At 58.0% G+C, this 21,012-nt stretch overlaps 1 protein-coding gene across 12 annotated transcripts in view; it reads left to right on the top strand.

Moving 5' to 3' along the window:
• The window catches only part of PITPNM2 (phosphatidylinositol transfer protein membrane associated 2), a 170,773-nt gene that overhangs the window by 146,872 nt on the left and 2,889 nt on the right, over nt 1-21,012 (top strand). For 2 of the 12 annotated variants that reach the window (XM_037995540.2, XM_008005089.3), the window contains exons 7-25: nt 1,740-2,048; nt 2,800-2,895; nt 6,139-6,243; nt 6,450-6,520; nt 9,764-10,011; nt 10,425-10,614; nt 10,758-10,877; nt 11,668-11,930; nt 12,444-12,622; nt 14,709-14,879; nt 16,689-16,853; nt 17,453-17,614; nt 18,514-18,662; nt 19,040-19,156; nt 19,490-19,606; nt 19,732-19,880; nt 19,960-20,109; nt 20,568-20,751; nt 20,832-20,960. In XM_037995540.2, the coding sequence (XP_037851468.1) occupies nt 1,740-2,048; nt 2,800-2,895; nt 6,139-6,243; nt 6,450-6,520; nt 9,764-10,011; nt 10,425-10,614; nt 10,758-10,877; nt 11,668-11,930; nt 12,444-12,622; nt 14,709-14,879; nt 16,689-16,853; nt 17,453-17,614; nt 18,514-18,662; nt 19,040-19,156; nt 19,490-19,606; nt 19,732-19,880; nt 19,960-20,109; nt 20,568-20,751; nt 20,832-20,960 (3,074 nt within the window). Of the gene's footprint in view, nt 1-1,739; nt 2,049-2,799; nt 2,896-6,138; nt 6,244-6,449; nt 6,521-6,819; nt 6,995-9,763; nt 10,012-10,424; nt 10,615-10,757; nt 10,878-11,667; nt 11,931-12,443; nt 12,623-14,669; nt 14,880-15,477; nt 15,622-16,688; nt 16,854-17,452; nt 17,615-18,483; nt 18,663-19,039; nt 19,157-19,489; nt 19,607-19,731; nt 19,881-19,959; nt 20,110-20,567; nt 20,752-20,831; nt 20,961-21,012 lie in introns of those variants that run through there. The other 10 variants (XM_037995555.2, XM_008005092.3, XM_073021193.1 and 7 more) reach the window with 8 other exon arrangements.

The raw sequence follows: 21,012 nt of genomic DNA, 5'->3' as shown, positions 1-21,012 counted from the left end.
ATGGAATGTGGCATTTCACACACACAGGGGTGCCACACGGTCCCAGCTTGATGAGCCAAAGCCCCCACGCACGCATCCATGGACAAAACTCACCCAGAGAAGCAAGTGGCAGAAAAATACAGCGTGATACATAGCTGCGAAATTCAGCAACAGCCACACCAGCCTGATACAGTGTGCAGGAAAACACATCTGTGTGCTGAGACCAGAAGGCAAAGCACATGACAAGCAAAATTCAGGACCAACTGTCAGGGACTGGGCGAGTGCAGGGCTCCCTGTTGCTGGTGATGGTGTGTTCCTTCGCCGGGGCTGTGGATGTGGATGTCTCATTGCTTTTTAATGTTTTTTAAACAGCTTTATTGAGGCATAATTTTAGATACCATATGATTCACTCATTGTAAGATAACAGTTTGGTAAGTTTTAATATATTCACAGCTGGGCACAACTTCAGAGCATTCATCACCCCAGAAGGTCCTTTGTTCCCATTTCACATCATCCCCATCCCACCCTGGCCCAAGGCAATCCCCAGTCTGCTTTTAGTCTTTGTAATTCTATTATTATTATTATTATTATTATTATTACTATTTTGAGACAAGGTCTTACTCTGTCACCCAGGCTGGAGTGCAGTGGCATGATCATGGCTCACTGCAGCCTTAAACTCCTGGGCTCAAGCCATCCACCCCCCCTACCTCCCAAGTAGCTGGGACCACAGACGCACAACACCATGCTTGGCTATTTTTTTGTTGTTGTTGTCTTTTTTGGTAGAGATGGGGGATCTCCCTGTGTTGCCCAGGCTGGTCTGAAGCTCCTGGCCTCAAGCCATGCTCTCACCTCAGCCTCCCAAAATGCTGGGATTACAGGTGTGAGCTACCATGCCTGGCCCTTTAATTGTTTTTTCACTTTAAAAGGTATATATTTTTTACGTTGTTCTACATCTTAATTTATATGTATAATATATGCTTATAATCTCATGTGCATAATATATTCTACTAAAAGCATTTTTTAAAAAACAAAAGAAAAGGAGAACCAACCCAGTTTGAACTTGAACTGGATTTTCCATAGGAAATTCAACAGGAAAAATATACCAGACACTGAGACAGGAGACTCTCAGGAAGTCCTATTCTACCTCCCCTGTGACAGGAAACTCCCAGAAAATTAACTGTGGCTTCTTATTTATTTACCTATTTAGAGACAGGGTCCCACTCTGTTATCCAGGCTGGAATGCAGTGGCACAATCATAGCTTACTGCAGGCTTAAACTCCTGGGCTCAAGTGATCCTCCCACCTTGGCCTCTAGAGTAGCTGGGACTACACACACACCAGCATGCCTGGCTAATTTTTAATTTTTTTTTTTTATAGAGACAGGGTCTTGCTTCATTGCCCAGGCTGATCTTGAACTCTTGGGCTCAAGCTGTCCTCCCACCTCATCCTCTCAAAGTGTTGGGATTACAGGCATGAGCCACTGCACCCTTCCAACTATGGCTTCTGACCGGACACATTGCTTTGGGAGGCCCCTCCACTCTAATTATAGAACCACTATGAGCTTGTGAGAACATCTGTGAGCCAGTCCCCTTATTTTACAAATGGGGAAACTGAGGCACAGACAGGCAGTGACTTTAGTCTGACCTGCAACATGGGTGCAGACTCCCAAAGCCCTTGCCTGGGCCCACACCTCCGTGCAGGCTCCTGTGCTGACCTCCTTCCCCTCGTCTCTCTCCCTCTCCAATCCCCGTGGGGGCACAGGACTACGGAGGGTGATGGTGCGGGCTCACCGGCAGGCCTGGTGCTGGCAGGACGAGTGGTATGGGCTGAGCATGGAGAACATCCGGGAGCTGGAGAAGGAGGCGCAGCTCATGCTTTCCCGCAAGATGGCCCAGTTCAATGAGGATGGTGAGGAGGCCACCGAGCTCGTCAAGAATGAAGCCGCCTCGGACCAGGCCTCTGGGGAGCCCCCGGAGCCCAGCAGCAGCAATGGGGAGCCCCTGGTGGGGCGGGGCCTCAAGAAACAGTGGTCCACATCCTCCAAGTCATCTCGGTCGTCCAAGAGGGGAGGTGAGCCCCTGCGCCACCTGCCATCCACACTCAAGGTCCCTCCCCGCAAGGCAGCCCCACCTACTGCTGGATCACTGCACCTCCTCAGAGTCCTTTCCCATGGACATTGAGGCACCAAGCCCAGAGGGAGTCAGAGCCCTGGGCTAGTCCTCCCACATGGGGAAGCCTGGACCCTGCCCCAGCAGGCTCCCCAACACTTCCCCTCCATGCCCAGGGAAGACAGTGCTACCCATAGGAGCCAGTGGAGGTGGCTGGGCTCCTGCAGTGCTGTGGAGGGGCCATCCCTCCTGATGGGGACCCTGGGAGACTTCAGACCCTGAGAGAAAGGATCAACCCAGGCATCCTGGGTGGAGCCAACTTCTCCAGCAGGCAGGCCTGGCTTACTCATCTCCCGACTGGGCCCTGCTGTGTCCGAATTTCAGGAGTTTGGTCTTGGTCAGACTGAGGTCAGAGGCCCGGGAGTGAACCCAGGCCTGTCTCACCCCATGTCCTGGGATTATGTCTGTCATGCTCTTCCCCACACATGCTCCCCAGGACACGACTGCCTTTTGCCAGGCAGACAGGAGATGAGCCTAGGCCGCTCCTCACTCATTTACCCACTTCATTCTCTTTGGAACCTTCCTGGCTCCTGTGGCAGCCTCTGTGATGCTTGTCAGGCCTGTGGGTTGCCCTCCCTGCCTCCTGCCAGCTTGGGGCAGCCTCTGGGCCCTTCCTCTCCAGTTGGCGGTCATTCTGAGGTTTTGCCTTCCAGTGAGTCCTTCCCGCCACAGCATCTCGGAGTGGAGGATGCAGAGTATCGCCAGGGACTCGGACGAGAGCTCAGACGACGAGTTCTTCGATGCGCACGGTAGGCAGACAGCGCCCTGCAGTCCTTGGGGCCTTCCTGGGCGAGGTGTGGAGGGGTCTGAAAGGGCTTAGGGTGTGGGTGTGGACTGATACGGGTGTTGCCTGTTACTGTTCTATATCCGGTCCCTACTCCTGCGCTGTCCCAGGTGGACAGCATGGTGTTTGGGGCGGTGCACAGAGGATGAGATGAAGTCATCTTGTTCCCTTGAGTCTGGGGTCTCAGGCTTACCCTAACCTGATATCAGGATGTGCTGTGGGCCTGGCAGCTGGGGACTGCGCTCTTGAAACCCCAAATAAGGATACGCCATCAGCCTACAACTTTATTCTGTATGTGAATTTATTTCCATGGAAGCATAACTTCTTTTAATTTTCTAATTTTTTGTACTTACCTTATTTTTTCTTGATTAAATTAATACCACATCTAATGTAGGCACTTTAGGAAATGCAATAAACAGAAAACATGTGAAGTGCCCATTTTCCCACTTGTCCCAAAATAAGCGCATGACCGCACAGCAGATGCACCACCTGTGCCAGGAAGAGGCATGCATACAGCGCTCGCCTGCTTCGTGCCCCAGCCATTCTGCTCCAGGAAGCCGAAGGGGCCAGCGGGTGTAGGGGTTGGGGGCTTGGGTCCCTCTGCAAGCCAGTGGTTGAGCCAGCCCAAAGTTCACACAGCAGGTCAGAGGCTCAAAAAGGGACGGGGGTGAGCCCATAGGCACTCAGCAGACACAGGCAGCACCAGATCTCATGTCACCACTGTGGCTTGGAGGGGCACAGGAGCCAAATAAGGTGGCATTTTGGTTAACTGGCCAGCTGCCATCAAGGGAAGGAACCTGGGGAGTCAGTTTCCAGGCAGAAGAAAGGTGCCTGGTTTGGCCCTGGAACTGGAGGACCTGGAATGGTGGCTGGGGACTCCTGAGCTGGCCTCTGCACCAGGGGCCTTGCCCAGGATGGAGAAGGGGCCTCTTGGCGTCTCCCCCCTCCCAGGTGGCTCTCTGACCCTGATGAGAGGAAAATACATATTTAACATAGAAAATGCTATAAAAGAGACAGCAAAGCAGGAAGTGCCAGGGCAGCAGTGTTCTGGGGAAATGGGCCCAGGAGCCCATCCAGAGCTGGAGGAGGGCCAGCGAGTGCCAGGGTCAGATGGTAGCCATGAGCCTGGTGGTCCTGGGCAGAAGTTCTCAGAGGAGCGGAAGCAGGAGTCTTGGAGGTGGTGTTCATAGCAGCACTTCTGAAGCTGTGCTTTTGTGGAGGGACAGGGAGAGACCTGTTAGAGGATATGAAATTATGTCTAGATGGGAGGAATGAGTTCTAGTTCTGTGACACTGCAGGATGACTAGAGTTAACAGTAATGTATTAGGCCAGGTGCGGTGGCTCACACCATAATCCCAGCACTTTGGAAGGCTGAGGCAGGTGGATCACTTGAGCCCAGGAGTTTGAGACCAGCCTGGGCAACATGGCGAAACCCTGTCAATACCAAACATAAAAAAATTTTTTTTAAACCACAGTAATATGTAATTTCAAATCGCTGGAAGATAGAAATTGAACATTCCCAACACAAAGAAATGATAAATATTTGACATGATGGATGTGCTAATTACCCTAATCTGATCACCATACACTGGTGTATTGAAACATCACTGTGTACCCCATGAATATGTACAATTATGATTATTTGTCAATTTAGCAAAACAGGAACTGGGTATGGTGGCTCAAGCCTGTTATCCTGACACTTTGGGATCGCTTAAGCCCGGGAGTTCAAGACCAGCTAGGGTAACATAGAGAGACCTTGTCCCTACAAAAATAAAAATAAAAAAATTAGCCAAGTGTAGTGCGCATGCCTATAGTTCCAACTACTCGGGAGGCTGAGATGGGAGGATCACTTGAGCCCAGGAGGTCGAGGCTGCAGTAAGCTATGACTGTGCCACTATGCTCCAGCCTTGGCATCAACGCAAGACCTCAAAAAATAAAATATATAAGAAATTTAAAAAATGGTAAAGATGGAATAAAGTAAATGTAGCATTTTTTATTTTTATTTATTTATTTATTTATTTTTGAAATGGAGTCTCACTCTGTTGCCCAGGCTGAAGTGCAGTGGTGTGATCTCGGCTCACTGCAATCTCTGACTCCCAGATTCAAGTGATTCTCATGCCTCAGCCCCCTGAGAAGCTGGGACTACAGGCACATGCCACCATACCTGGCCAATTTTTGTATCTTTAGTAGAGACAGGGTTTTGCCACGTTGGCTAGGCTGGTCTTGAACTCCTGACCTCAGGTGATCCACCTGACTCGGCCTTCCAAAGTGTTGGGATTACAGATATGAACCACCACCCCCAGCCTAAATGTAGCTTTTTTTTTTTTTTTTTGAGACAAGAGTTTTGCTCTGTCACCCAGGCTGGAATGCAACGGCACAATCTCAGCTCACTGCAACCTCCGCCTCCCAGGTTCAAGTGACTCTCCTGCCTCAGCCTCCTGAGTAGCTGGGACTACAGGTGCACACCACCATGCCTGGCTAATTTTTGTATTTTTAGTAGACATGCGATTTCACCATGTTGGTCAGGCTGATCTTGAACTCCTGACCTCGAGCAGTCCACCCGCCTCAGCCTCCTAGAGTCCTGGGATTACAGGCATGAGCCACTGCACCCGGCCAATATAGCATTTAAAAAAAAAAACAAAACAGGAACATCAACTGATGAGTGGATAAACAAAAGTGGTGTGTCCATGCAATGGGCTATGGTTCAGCCATAAAAAGGAATGAAGCATCTGACACACACTACAACATAGAGGAACCCCAGAAACCCTATGCTGAGTGCAAGAAGCCAGACACAAGTGTATGGTTCCATTTATAGGAAATGTCCGTAATAGACAAATCTGTAGAGACAGAAAATTGATTGGGGGTGGCCAGGGGCTAAGGAAGGCAAGACTGAGGACTCACTGCTCCCGGATATGGGGCTTCCATTTAGGGAAGTAAGATGTTCTGGAATTAGATAGTGGTGATGGTTGCACGGCATCGTGAATATACCAAATGCCACTTTATAAATGGTGAATTTTGTTATGTGAATGTTACCACTATTTTTTTAATGGTCAGGAAGAAGCCCAAGGTGTGGGGCTGTGCAGCTGTCCTGTTGAGGAAGGGTCAGAGCAGAGCCAAACACAGGGGTACACAGGGGCGTCCCCACCTCGGGAAACCGGGCCTCCCCACTGTTCCCAGTCCCACCTGAGTTTCCTTCTCTCCTCTCCAGAGGACCTGTCTGACACAGAGGAAATGTTCCCCAAGGACATCACCAAGTGGAGTTCCAATGACCTCATGGACAAGATCGAGAGCCCAGAGCCGGAAGACACACAAGGTCAGCAGGTCTGGGGGTGCTGCAGAGCCTGGGGAGGGCGGCTGCAGGGCTTCAGCCCCCTCCTTTCTGACCCAGCTCCTGCACAGTGCTGGACATACATGGGGATTGGGGGCCCCCAAGCTCTCCTTGTCACAGTTGCAGCCTCCATCCGGTCGGCCAGGCTGGGCTGCCCCTTAGCTCACAGCATGGCTTCTGTGTTGTTGCAGATGGTCTGTACCGCCAGAGCGCCCCTGAGTTCAGGGTGGCCTCCAGTGTGGAGCAGCTGAACATCATAGAGGTGGGTGCCCAGGTGTCAGAGGGACAGGGGCACGGCCGCCAAGGGAGGGGCAGGGCACAGAGGAATAGTCTGAGGGGCTACAGAGGTGGAACTCTGGGCCTGGCAGCCTCACCTCCACACCTGCCTGGGTACTGTCCGGGGAGAGGCCTGGGCCTCCTTTTTTGCTGCCCTGCTAGGAAGGCGCCTGCCGCCCTCTGTCTCTGAGGTCCCCAAGAACCAGAGACTACAGACAACCCCTGAGAAAACCTTATCCAAGCTCCACCCATGGGAAAGTAAAATGAGAAACTTGTAAATTCCAGATCAAAAATAAGATCTTCACCTTGTGCCCAGCCTGTCTGCTGTCCCTGAAGATAAAAAGACGAAAAGGGAGGAAGCGACAGTCGTCTAGGCAGAAGTGATGTGGCCGTGGCCGACAAGATGGCCCCGCGGGAGGCAGGCGGAGCTCAGTGTGTCCAATAAAGCTGTCTTGGTAGAGCACCTGTGTCCGCTTCGGGGGTTCTCTGTGGGAGTTCACGCCCCATCCTCCTCCACCTGCGGGCCGTCAGAGCTGTTTGCACTGGGACAGGAGCCAGGGCTGAGCTGGGCTGTCCCACTATCACCTGCGGTCACCGCACTGCTCTGGCCTCAAGCTGCCTAAGGTGGAGGCAGCACCACTTCTGTGGGGAACTCGGGCCCCCGGGGAGTCTGGGGGAGGAGGAGGGACATCTACACAGCCTCCCCCTCCTGTGGTTTCCTGCTTTGCAGTCTGACGCCGAGGTGGGCTTTCTAGAAGGGGTCATGGAATAAGGGGAGTTGATTCCAATTGCTGCTTAATGTCTAGATAAGCAAACGGAGCCCCCTCCCCACCTGCAGCACACACAGCTCTGACGCCCCCCCAGGGGAGGGGCAGAAGGGGCCTGGGGCTCTGGATCTGCCTTGGGGTGTGTGTTCAGAACCCAGCACTGATTCTGGGGCACCGCCATCCAAAGCCAAATCCATTTGCTTGCAAGAACCCCCAAACCGGAGCCCTTGCTCCTGGCCTTGTGGAGACACTAATAGGGGGATGCCTGTATAGCTGCAGGGGGCTCAGCCCCCACTAGAGCCCAGGGCAGGGTGAGTCCCTGTCTCGGGCTGAGGCATGATGTCCCCTTGGAGAAAGCAGGCCGAGTGTAGTAGGGAGACTGTTCCAGGGGTCTCTGGGGGCCCCTGGGTCGTCTCCAGGACTGAGCCCAGTCAGATAGGCCTATGCAGGATTCTCTCAGCCCCCAGTGCCAAGCCCTGCCCATCTCCTGGTGACTCAGTACCACTGGACATCACCTCCCTGTCCTGGAGGCTGCATAAGACATTTCTTCCATAAACCCTTTGCCTCACTGGACTGCAAATAAAACCCTTGTCAAAGCCAGATAGGGCTCATGTTGTTCCCTCCTGCCCTGTGTTCTGGACAGCTGGTGGCCCCCTCTGCCCTGGGCTGAGTGTGTTTGTGTCCAGGCCAACCAGTGGTGGCTAGTCCCCATGTGAGGATAAGTGTCGGTCCTGCGCTGGCCCCTGGGAAGAAGAGGGAAGCCCCGTTGCTCCTCCTGGGGTGAGGGCAGCCCAGCCTTCCTCCTCCAGCTCAGCTGCACCCACCAGGCTTCCTGCTGCTCAGTGGCTCCTGGCCCAGCCCATCCATTCCCTTGCCCTTCCTGGTGGCCACTTTCTTTTTCTTTTTTTTTTTTTTTTTGAGACAGGATCTCACTCTGTCACCCAGTTTGCAGTGCAGTGGCGCGATCTCGGCTCACTGCAACCTCTGCCTCCTGGATACAAATGATTTTCCTGCCTCAGCCTCCCGAGTAGCTGGGATTACAGATGTGCACAACCATGCCTGGCTAATTTTTGTATTTTTGGGAGAGACAGGGTTTTGCTATGTTGGTCAGGCTGGTCTCAAACTCCTGGCCTCAAGGGATCTGCCTGCTTCGGCCTCCCAAAGTGCTGGGATTACAGGCTCAAGCCACTGCTCCCAGCCACCTGGTAGCCTCTTAAGTCCTGGGTCCAGCCCCTACCCTCCCCATCCACCCAACCTCTGTGTTGGCACCTGGGTCCTGGTGCTACCCCTACCCCATGGCCAGTTCAGGGCCAGCTGTCCCCACCATAGGCCCTCTAGGTGGCTTTGGCTCCTTGGTCTGTCTTCTCGGGTTCTTGGAGGCAGGACTCTCCCTTCAGCTCCCTTCCCTGCCCCCACACCCCAGACATCATATGGACACAGCAAGTACTTATCAGTGGCCCCTCTTGGGCCCTGGCCCTGCTGCTATCCTCCGGTCACATACCAGAAGCTTGGGGCAGGGGAAGGTGACCTCTAGGGACAGGGCCACAGCCTGGCCTGGCAGGAGAGTGCTGAGTTGTGGCAGAGGCTTCAGGTTCTGGTTCAGCCTAGCACTGATACAGCGTGTGATATTAGCCCAGTCCCCTAGCCTGGAGCAGTTTGTAGCCCTTACACAGGTGTGCAGGTCTAGGGTCTCACCTTGACCTCACAGGCAGGCCTGGCCTGCAGGAAGGTGGTGTCATTACCTCTCGAAATCTGATCGGCCTCCTCTCTAAGGTGCTAGGGCTCCATCCCCACCAGGACACCTCTCCTTTTGGAGACCCTGGTCTTAGAGAGAGGCCAGGAATGGCAGGGCCTTAGGGTGGGGGCCTGGGGCGGAGGCCCTGTGTAGCTTGGGGGAGAGCTCAGAGCTGCAGACAGAGGGGCTGGGGTTGCCACCCACCCAGGCTGTGGATGCCCTGACCCCAGCCATTCTCAGGTGACCTCTGTAACTTTGAGCTGGTGGTGGCCCTGTCTGCTCATGCCAAGACAGACATATACAGGGCAGACAGCCCCCAAGGCCAAGACCAGGCTGAGCCTCTGCCTCCCCTTAAAGCTGGAAGCCCCAGAAGCCACTGCCTGGGCTCCCTGAAGGAAGCAGAGCTCATGCTCTCAAAGGAATGGACTCCCTCAATGGCCTCTGCACCCCTGGTCAGGGTGGCAGACAGGGGCAAGGCTGCAGGAGGAGGAGTGGACAGGCCCACCTCCCTGACTCCTCCTCCAGGCGCCAGTCCCAGCAAGGGTCCCAGGGGAGGGGTTAAGGCAGCCAAACCCCAGACCCTAGGACTGAATAACCAACTGGGGTTCTCAGAGGGAACAGTTGGGCTGTGTGCAACAGGCACACCCCAACCAAGGGTGACAGAGGGGCCTCAGCAAGGAGCTAGGTTCCCTGGGGAGCTGACACTGCCCCCCCCCAACCCATGCAGGACGAGGTTAGCCAGCCGCTGGCTGCACCGCCCTCCAAGATCCACGTGCTGCTACTGGTGCTGCACGGAGGCACCATCCTGGACACCGGCGCCGGGGACCCCAGTTCCAAGAAGGGTGATGCCAACACCATCGCCAACGTGTTCGACACCGTCATGCGCGTGCACTACCCCAGCGCCCTGGGCCACCTTGCCATCCGCCTGGTGCCCTGCCCGCCCGTCTGCTCTGACGCCTTTGCCCTGGTCTCCAAGTGAGTGGCATCTGCCCTTGACTGCAGCCTCCGGCTGTGCACTGTTCTCCTCCTACCCCTGGGCCTCAGGTGGCTCCCCAGTTTCAGGACTCCTGCCTCAATGTCCAGACCCACCAGCCAGCCCCTTCTACCTGGAGGTGCCCAAACATATACATGCAGGCTAAGCCTCAAGTCCCAGGAGGGCTGGGCCCATGTCTGAGCCTTCGTTTCCAAACGTGTAATGTGGGGATATTGGCCTGCCTCTGAGACATGGGGTCTTACTCACCTGGTCCCCCAAGCCTACCCAGGGCCTGGCCAGGAAGGGTTATCACTAGCGTGAGCTGAGTCCATGGCTGAGACTCGGGTCAGGGGAGAGGGGCCCTTTGGGCTGAGCTGGAGCCGCCTGCCCTCTCTTGACTGGCCCCTCTCCCCAGCCTCAGCCCCTACAGCCATGACGAAGGCTGTCTGTCCAGCAGTCAGGACCACATTCCCCTGGCTGCCCTCCCCCTGCTGGCCACCTCCTCCCCCCAGTACCAGGAGGCAGTTGCCACAGTGATTCAGCGAGCCAACCTTGCGTATGGGGACTTCATCAAGTCCCAGGAGGGCATGACCTTCAATGGGCAGGTGAGTCCCAGGGAGGTTGGGGAGGGGAGGAGGATGGAAGACCCTGTAGGGCGGGCTGGCCTGAAGGGGAAGGTGATGGCCTCACCAGCCTGTAGTCCAGCGAGTGGGTGAACGGCTCAGGCCTCTGGCCCCTCTCCCCCAAGGTCTGCCTGATTGGGGACTGCGTCGGGGGCATCCTGGCATTTGATGCCCTATGCTACAGCAACCAGCCGGTGTCTGAGAGTCAGAGCAGCAGCCGCCGGGGCAGTGTGGTCAGCATGCAGGTACCCAGATGGGGGCCCAGACATTCCCCAAGGCCTGAAGCCTCCTGCATGCCCCCAGGGTCGCTGCCCTGCCTGTTCCTGCACCTGGCCCCAGGCTGTGCCCACCAAGCAGAATGCTGGCAGCACTTCCTGAGTCCAGCTGGCTTGGACTCTACCCAGTTAAGCTCCGTTCATTCAACAAACATTTTCCAAGCCCCTGAACCCCAGCCCTGCTGCCAGAGCTCACCTCCAGGGCAGGGGCTATGGAGGAGTTGGGGGTGCAGGTGAGCTGCAGCCCATTCTGGCTGAAGAGTCAGGGAAAGTGCCTGGGCCCTGAAAGAGCTGTAGCAGTTTTTCTCACAATCTCTCTCCCCTCACCTCTCCAAAAAAGGATGGGAAGGGCAGAGGTTGGCAGCACAGGTGCCCAGAGGCGGCAGGGCAGGTCCATGGGGGCAGGGGAACAGCTGCCACGTGGCCAAGCCTAGGAATGTGAGTGGTTTCATGAGCCTGAACCAGGGTCGGCACTGTGGGCAGTGGGGTCTGGTTCCTAGGAGGTGGGATGGGCGACCCCTCTCTGCTTCCCTGCCTCTGCTGCACAGTGGCAAATGGCCTGTAGACCAATGAGGTCCAGGGTGGCTTGTGGGTGGGGGGACGGAAGGGAACAGGGGCCCTCCCCTCTGGTTTGGTGAGAGGCCGGCTGGACTGTGGCCACTGGGCCTGGGGTTAGGAGGGAGGAGGCAGCTTCCAGGATGCTGGAGAAGGGATCAGGCCAGCAGCCACCTGGCAGTGAGCCTCCATGGGGCCATTCCAGGACAACGACCTGCTGTCCCCGGGCATTCTGGTGAATGCATCACACTGCTCCGGTGGTGGCGGTGGCGGTGGTGGCAACAGTGGTGGTGGTGGCAGTAGTGGTGGCTCCAGCCTGGAGAGCAGTCGGCACCTGAGCCGAAGCAACGTCGACATCCCCCGCAGCAATGGCACCGAGGACCCCAAAAGGCAGCTACCCCGCAAGAGAAGCGACTCGTCCACCTATGAGCTAGACACCATCCAGCAGCACCAGGCCTTCCTGTCCAGGTGGGCGGGGCTGGGGGGCTGGGGCTCGCCTCTGGGTGCAGGAAGAGGCTCCAAGAGGGAGGAGCGTCCCCCACGATGGCCAACGGGAGGCCTGGGGTCTCTGCCTGAGGTTCCCCCAGCCTGAGACCTGGGATCCCAGTCTGGGCCCAGGAGAAAGTGGCTTATTGGGTGCCTTGTCTCATATACACCAAGGGCCATCTCGGGCCTGAGGGAGCAATTTGTCTTGAGGGTGAGGGTGGGGAATGGCAGAGTTGGGGGCAGAATGGACCAGGGGCAGGTGGTCCAGGTCAGGGCTGTCCCGAAGCCAGTGGGCCCCCGAGAGAGGTTGGGACCTGCTGCCACCAGCAGTGTCTTGGCAGATGATGGCAGCTACACTCACATACAGCTAAGTCTTATTTAGGTTAGGTCTGATGACTCCTGGGGGCTGTGGGACCCACCCTGTCCCTCGTGAGACTAGGGGAAGGCCAGCTGTGAGAGGGGCCGTGGTGTGACCTCGTGCATCCCCCACTGCAGCCTCCATGCCAGCGTGCTGAGGACTGAGCCCTGCTCACGCCGTTCCAGCAGCTCCACCATGCTGGACGGCACAGGTGCCCTGGGCAGGTTTGACTTTGAGATCACGGACCTCTTCCTCTTCGGGTGCCCGCTGGGGCTGGTCCTGGCCTTGAGGAAGACTGTCATCCCAGCCCTGGATGGTGAGAGCCCAGCAGGGGCAGTACATGTGCTGGGTGGGTGTGGGGGGTCTCAGTGGACCCCTGTGACGAGATCATGGCCACATCCCAGGCCTGTTTCTGCCCTCCTTCCTGTCTTCCCCACCAAGGGCCCCTTGTTATCCTCTGCTCAGTCACTGGCTGTCCGTGACACCTGCTGTTTCATTTCATCTCCAGGATGCCTGTGGGAGCAGAGGGTCATCCCCTAGATGGGAAAGCTGAGGTCCAGGGAGAAAAGGCACCACCCCAGAGTCAGATGGAGACAGACCCAGCCTCCCAGGTCGAAGGTCCTCCCATAGGGAGAGATACAGAGGCAGGGTATCCCCAAAGCCTCCTGGGTATAGTGGGCTTCCAGCCCTGGAGGGGCCACAGCTGTGCGTCTGTCTACCCAAGTCAGGCAGGCCGGCGGCTGGGCATCACTGAAGCAGCAGTCCCTGCTGTGTGCCCTGGGATCAGCCTGCAAAGTCCCAGGAGCCACACAATCCTGAGAGTAGCCACACAGGGCCCATGTTACACCCCCAGATGACAGAGGGGGAAACTGAGGCTCAGAGAGGTTTAGATGCTTGCCAAGTGCTAGGTTAAAAATGCAGACCTGGCCGGGCGCAGTGGCTCATACCTGTAATCCCAGCACTTTGGGAGGCTGAGGCGGGCGGATCACCTGAGGTCGGGAGTTCGAGACCAGCCTGACCAGCTAATTACAAAATTAGCTGGGTGTGATGGTGCATATCTATAATTCCAGCTACTCGGGAGGCTGAGGCAGGAGAATCACTTGAACCTGGGAGGTGGAGGTTGTGGTGAGCCAAGATCATGCCATTACACTCCAGCCTGGGCAACAAAAGTGAAACCCGGTCTCAAAAAAAAAAAAAAAGCAGATCTCTGGACTCAGTGCCCAGGACCCTTCCCCTTCCACAAACTGGTGACCAGCACTGCCAGGAAGAATGGGTAGCTTTAAAGGGACCCCAGCAACCAAGGCAGCTCACACTTGGTGTAAAGGGGTGCAGCCCCATGGAGGGCATCCCTGTGCCCTGTCCACTGCAGGCTCTGAACAGTCCCACAGAGTCCCACACAGGTGCATGGAGACTTAGGGACAGTGCCGTTGTGGTCACATTATGTGTCACTGTGAAAAACCAGAACCAACTTAAATGTCCATCTATTTGGAGGGGACTGGTTAAATCAATTCTGACACAGTCACACAGTGGAGTACCTGCCTCCCCTGAAAAAGAGCAAGGAGAAACTATGCATGCTCACATGAAAGACGCCAGCATTTGTTGTGTTAAGCGGGAAGAAAAGGCAAAGTTCAGAAGGCATAGCATATGTTCTGGTTTATGTCCCTCTAAAAGTGAGATACAGCACTGATAATTAACACATCCTTACATTCACGTGATCTCCTTAACTCCATGATGTGGTTGGAACTGCCGCCCCATTTGACAGATGAAGAAACATTTTCCCATACAGGCAGGGCAGGGCTGCCTTAGCTAGTACTCGGTGAGGCTCCTGCAAGATGAACTGGAGCTGCAGGGGGCCTGGGGTGGAAGGGGTTTCCACCATGTGCCCTTCATCATGTGCTCTTCTGTAGCGTAAACCACTTTTTACCACAATCATTATAACTTTTGCAATGAAAAAAAGAGGTTGGACATGGGGGCTCACGCCTGTAATCCCAGCACTTTGGGAGGCCCAGGTGGGAGGATGCCTTGAGTTCAGGAGTTTGAGACCAGCCTGGGTAACATACTGAGACCCCATCTCTACAAAAAATAAAATAGCCAGGTGTGGTGGTATATACCTGTGGTCCCAGCTACTCAGGAGGCTGAAGGGGGAGGATCACTTGAGCCCAGGAGACTGAGGCTACAGTGAACCAAGATCGCACCACTGCCCTTCAGACTGGGTGCCAGAGCAAGACCCTGTCTGAAAAAAAGTGACAATGACCGAAACAGGTCCTAAATTGACAGATACACACCCCTGTCTCTCCCGAACTTTCGGCAGACAACCCAGTTCCCAGTTCCCAAATTTCCCACCCCCCACCCCTGCTCCTCAGGGCCAGCCCCAGCTCTGCAGCCAACACCCCCACCCCCAGTTTTCCAGCTGCGGCCGGCCTGCCAGCAAGTCTACAACCTCTTCCACCCCGCGGACCCGTCAGCGTCGCGCCTGGAGCCGCTGCTGGAACGGCGCTTCCACGCTCTGCCGCCTTTCAGTGTCCCCCGCTACCAACGCTACCCGCTGGGGGACGGCTGCTCCACACTGCTGGGTGAGAGGCACATTCCGCCCTGCTCCTCTGGGGGAAGGTGGGGTAGGCGTGGCTCCCTGGCTCCTAGGTCCTCCGTGCCACGTGGTTCTTCCCCAGGTGAGAGGGACAGCCTGTGCTGAATGCCTCTCGGAGGTGGACAGCTGTTGGGGGTGGGGGGCGGGGGGTGGTGCATCCCTCCGCACTGATCCCTGAGGCAGGAATGATGGTTCCCACCTTTCGGAGGGCACAGGTCAGGGCCTTGTTCCAGGGTCCCCGGAGCAGGGAAGGGGCAGAATGAGACCAGACTCCCCTCTCCACAGCTGAGCCTCCATCCCAGCAGAGACAGAGTTAAGGACCCACCAGGGGCCTTCACTGAGTTGGGGGCCTGGTCGGCTGGGTCCCATCATGGCAGGTGGCTGGCCCCGAGACAGGATGCAGGAGACGGGTTGGGGCAGGGGAGGTCCAGGTGGGCTTGGCCCGACCCCTGCCCCGGCGTGTGTCCCAGCGTCTTGTCATGTCCTGGTCCTCAAAGAGCCCTGAGTCTCTGTGTTGGAGCGTGTCTGGATGGCCCATGCAAGTGTCTGTTCTTGTCCTCTGTTCTCTCCCCGTCTGCCTCCAGTCGAGACCGTGCAGAGAAACCCTGAGCTGGTCCTGGAGGGCGGCCCCCTGGCCCCTCTCCCCCACGGGGACAGCTTCCTGGAAACCAGTATGCCTGTTCCCGCGCCCACCTGGCAAGACGGGCCCCGCCCGGGCTCTGCCGAGTGTGTGTACCCTCCCCTCCTCGTGGTGACGTCTGCTTCGCTGGCTGACCCAGTCCTCAGGGACACCCCCCAACCCATGCCCTCCTTGGCCACTCAAGAGTTGGTGGGACCTGGGTGGTGAGGAACAGAGACTTGGGCGGGACGGCCCTGAGGAACTGGTATGGGTGCCTCCTCCCGCATATTGTGGGCCAGAGGCGGGGCAGACCCAAAGCAAAGGGGCGCAGCAGCTCAGAGACAGCAGAGGCTGTCTCAGGGCCACACAGCACATCAGTGACAGTTCCAGGGCTCTGCCAGAAGCAGACGGGAGATGGGATGAGGCCTTGAGCCAGCCAGGCCCACCCTTCACCTGGGGAAGCTTCTGGTCCCAGTGAGGGGTTGGGTTCCCCAGGGCCCACTCCTTCCCTCTCTGAGGTCACCCAGGCACCTCCTGTACCCCGTCCAGGTGTGGCTTGTCTGACTAATCACCGTCCTCCCCGTTCTGTCCTGTCTTCAGCCTGGGCCTGGGTGAGCCTGGCTTGAGTCCCCAGCACCTGCCTTTGTCCCCAAACGCCCATCAGGGACTGCTGGCTGTGGCCTGTGTGAGGGACATCCAGGGCTTGCCTCTCTCTGTGCTCTGCATGTGCAGGGCATCCCCAGGAAGCCACCTGTGGCACCTGTTGTCAGCACCCTGCAAACCTGGGTGGAGCCGCTGCTTTTGCTGTGGGCTGTGGGTCAGGTCAGGCCAGGCTGAGCTGTGGAGGCCCTGGAGCCACTGGGGCTGCTGGACACGAGCTGAGGGGTGTGTGTGGGGCAGGAGGGTGACTGAGGTTGAGCCCAGCTGCCACGACTCCCTGCCCTGTGTCTGTGTCCATTCTTCAGTCCACCCTGCCCCAGCCCTCCTCCTCACCTGCTGAAGCTCTGGGCCCCTCCCTCTCACAGCCCTGAGCAGGTGGCTCTGGCACAGCTGCTGCCTGGCCCCCAGCCTAGGCACACACTGGACCCTGATACACTGGCTCCCCGACTGCTCCGGGGCTGGGCAGGGCTGGGCAGGGCCTCTCTTACCTGGCCTCTGGTCCCTGTCCACCTGCAGCGGATGTGCTCCAGACCCACAATGCGGCCTTCCAAGAGCATGCCACCCCCTCCTCGCCCAGCACTGCCCCTGCCAGTCGTGGCTTCCGCCGAGCCAGTGAGATCAGCATCGCCAGCCAGGTGTCAGGCATGGCTGAGAGCTACACGGCATCCAGCATTGCCCAGAGTGAGTGTACCAGGCCCCTCACCCTCCTCACTCAGCCAGGGCCGTCGTGCCCACAGGGGACAGCTGATGACCAGGTCTCGGAGCATTTCTAGCTGCTGAAGCTGGGGAGGGATGCTGTTGGCACCCGGTGGGTAGAGGGAGGGAGGCTGCTGGGCACCTGCAGTGCCCGGACCAGCCCCACAGCAGAGACTGGTCAAGTCCAAAGACTCTGCAGTGTCCAGGCTGAGAAGCTTCGCCTTCTCTGGAGGATTCTGGAAGAAGGCGCATTAGGAAAGGCCCCACCTTCCTCATGCTTGGCTCCTGCATGAAGCTTCTTGGTGCTTCAAGCAGAGTCTGGGTTCCCTTCTCAGTCCCCACCAGGTGGCTGCCCCCCTGTGCTGGGCCAGGGATTCTCACAGCTGCGGTCAGCGTGGCTATACAGGAGCCGAGGCTGGGATGGGGGTTTCTAGCAGTTGTGTTCATCCGTGAGGAGGGCCAAGGGGCCCACCCTTGATAACCGCAGGCCTGGCACTGTCCCAGTGTCCTGCCTGGCCCCTGGTAGACGTGGCAGCGTGGTGGCCCCCCATGTGGCTGAGCCATCCATTGCTCTTGCTTCTCAGAGGCCCCCGATGCGCTCAGCCATACCCCCAGCGTCAGGCGTCTGTCCCTGCTCGCCCTGCCCCCACCCCGCCCTATCACCCCTGGCCCCCACCCTCCAGCCAGGCAGGCGAGCCCCAGCCTGGAGAGGGCCCCTGGCCTCCCTGAGCTGGACATCAGAGAAGGTACCACCCCACACGCTTTCCCCTCACTGGGAGGTCACTCTGCTGCTGAGCACCCCTCACCACCAGGCTCTGCCCACCTGGACCCCTGCTTCGGCCTAACAGGGAGCTGGGGGTTGGGCTGGGAGGACTTGGCCATCCAGGGAGGAGGTGGGAGCTAGTGGCATTGTCTAGTGGGGTGGGGGGACCGGGGACCTGACAAAGCTGGAATGAGGCCAGATGAGGACCAAGGAAGCTCCGAGGAAAGCTGCGGGCAGAACCTAGGGAAGCCCGGACCTGTAAACCAGGCCCTGCTGCTGGGCCCCCCTGCGGACAGCCCAAGAGGCACTTGACAAGCTCATCTTGTTCAGGAAGGTTGCCCTCGCCAAGCCCCTAGTGGCAGAGCCGGGCGCACAAGGACGGTCCATCTGGAGGCCCAGGCTTCCCCACCCACACTGCTGTGCCTCAGGGCTCGTGGGCTGTCCCAGGTGCGAGGAGGGCAGCACCCTTGCCCTGGGGGTCAGGAATTGTAACCCCACCTCTGTGCAGCCTTTCCCAGTCTTGAGGCCTAGGGGGAAGACGGGAGACCAGGAGTGGCCCAGAGAGGGCAGCGATGGGGTTGCCACAGGGCAGAGGGTCACCAGAGTTAGTAAGGGACCAGGGACAGCTGGTACCATCCCACAGATTCCGACTGGTCCCCCCATGCAACCACGGGAGCCCCTCAGCAGGGCTGGCACTCACCACTGGCCTGGGTCTGTGTGCTTCTGCCTGCGCTCCCTCCCGCTTGCCTCACTCCCCCAGCCTGGGAGAAGATTCACTTGGCTATAGCTGGTGGGGGGTCTGGGCTGGGCTGAGCAGGCCAGAGGGGCCGAATGACCCTTTGGGCTATATAGCCCCAGCCCAATCACGGCCCCTCCTGGCAGTCGCTGCAAAGTGGTGGGGCCAGAAGCGGATCGACTATGCCCTGTACTGCCCTGATGCCCTCACGGCCTTCCCCACGGTGGCTCTGCCTCACCTCTTCCATGCCAGCTACTGGGAGTCAACAGATGTGGTCTCCTTCCTGCTGAGACAGGTACCCGGGGCCCCGGGCCTCCCAGGAGGGCCCTGAGTGACAACACCCATGACAAGGCCCCGTTTCACAGACGAGGAGACAGTGAGGACTCCCCTCCAACCCCATCAGATCACAGAGCAAGCAAGACGAAGGCACCTTTATGCTGGGGTGTGTTCAGGCTTTTAAGGATATTGGGATGGAGGGAACATATCTACACATTCGTCAGGTGAACGAACAGGGATCTGAGGACTACTGGGCAAATGGTAGTGGGTTGAAGAACGCACCCTACAACCCACAGGCTCCTTTTGCTCCTGGGCATTGGGCCTCCTCCTCCTCCTACGGCAGGAAGCCCCAGGGTGCCATCTGCCCCATGGCCCTGCCCTGTCCCCTCTTCCCAGGTCATGAGGCATGACAACTCCAGCATCTTGGAGCTGGATGGCAAAGAAGTGTCGGTGTTCACCCCCTCCAAGCCAAGGGAGAAGTGGCAGCGCAAGCGGACCCACGTGAAGCTGCGGGTGAGGGTCCCCCGGGCGCCCAGGCCCCCACACTGTCACCCTGTCACCAGCCTCCATGTCCAGATGAGGAAACTGAGTTGCAGGGAAGCCTGCAGTCTTATATACCTTCCAGGGCCATGAGGCTGGAGCTGTCAGCCCACTTCACAGACAGGGAAGGCAGCAAGGCTTCCTAGTTTTTTCCAAGGCCACGCCATCGTGTCTGATCCAGACTTGGATGTGGGCTGTGCAGCTCATAGCTCAAGCCTGCCCCTCAGGCCCACAGAGCTTGAACAGAACACAGGCACCTGGGGTGCCCTCTGACCCCCTGACCCGGGCTTGCTGCTCCCTCCACAGAACGTGACGGCCAACCACCGGATCAATGATGCCCTCGCCAATGAGGACGGCCCCCAGGTTCTGACGGGCAGGTTCATGTATGGGCCCCTGGACATGGTCACCCTGACTGGAGAGAAGGTGAGGACACGGCGGGCAGGGGTAACATGGAGGGACTTTGGGGAGCTCCCTGCTGCCCTCTGGCCGGGGTACAGGGGGTGGGGAGGCCAGACACAGCCAGCCCGTGACCAGCCTGCTGGGCCCAGGTGGATGTGCACATCATGACCCAGCCACCCTCGGGCGAGTGGCTCTACCTGGATACGCTGGTGACCAACAACAGTGGGCGTGTCTCCTACACCATCCCTGAGTCGCACCGCCTGGGCGTGGGTGTCTATCCCATCAAGATGGTGGTCAGGTATATGCCTGCACTGGGTGGGCGGGGTGGGCAGGGCGATGCTCTGGGTGGTTCTGATGAGCACCCCACCACCTGCCAGGGGAGACCACACGTTTGCCGACAGCTACATCACTGTGCTGCCCAAGGGCACAGAGTTCGTGGTCTTCAGCATCGACGGCTCCTTTGCCGCTAGCGTGTCCATCATGGGCAGTGACCCCAAGGTGCGGGCCGGGGCCGTGGACGTGGTGCGGTGAGTGGCCTGGAGGGGCAGAAAAGGGCTGTAGCAAGGTGTGTGGGCTCAGGGGCTCCTGCTAGCCAAGTGGAAGAGGACAGGGGAACCTCAGTGGGGGACGCTTGGCTCAGGCACTGGGCCTTGATGACCTCAGTTCAGAGCCCGGCACCCCCAATTATCAGCTATGTCACCTTGGGCAAGCGATGTCATTTCTCAATGTCGGCTTTCAATTCCCGCATCTGGAAAGTGAGGCTGGTAAGCCAGGGACACCACAGCAGGGGCATCTGCCGCCCAGTGCAAGCACCCGAGGGCCTGCTGCGGCACCGTCATTGTCACCATTGTCATCGTCACTGTCTGAGCTCTATCAGATGTGCTTTCCAATGGCCCAAGTAGGCCCTGGCTGGGCAGGAGACAGGGAGGCCCAGGAGCGAGGAAGGGGTGGTCATGAGACACCCAGGCCTGCCCCTCACCCCCAGGCACTGGCAGGACCTGGGCTACCTCATCATCTACGTGACGGGCCGACCCGACATGCAGAAGCAGCGGGTGGTGGCGTGGCTGGCCCAGCACAACTTCCCCCATGGCGTGGTGTCCTTCTGTGACGGCCTGGTGCATGACCCGCTGCGGCACAAGGCCAACTTCCTGAAGCTGCTCATCTCCGAGGTGGGGCCCGGGAGGATGGGGGCAGGATGGGTGGCGGCAGAGGGACCATGGTGCCTGTGCCCATGCCAGTCTCCCCACAGCTGCACCTGCGTGTGCATGCGGCCTACGGCTCCACCAAGGACGTGGCGGTCTACAGCGCCATCAGCCTGTCCCCCATGCAGATCTACATCGTGGGCCGGCCTACCAAGAAGCTGCAGCAGCAGTGCCAGGTGAGCAGGCACATTGTAAGGCGGGTGCAGGCGGGCAGCTCAGGGAGCCCTG

This window comes from Chlorocebus sabaeus, chromosome 11 (genome assembly GCF_047675955.1).
Source record: "Chlorocebus sabaeus isolate Y175 chromosome 11, mChlSab1.0.hap1, whole genome shotgun sequence".
Lineage (NCBI taxonomy): Eukaryota > Metazoa > Chordata > Mammalia > Primates > Cercopithecidae > Chlorocebus > Chlorocebus sabaeus.
Note: the sequence above shows the minus strand (reverse complement) of the source record. Positions and strands in the feature narration are given on the sequence as shown.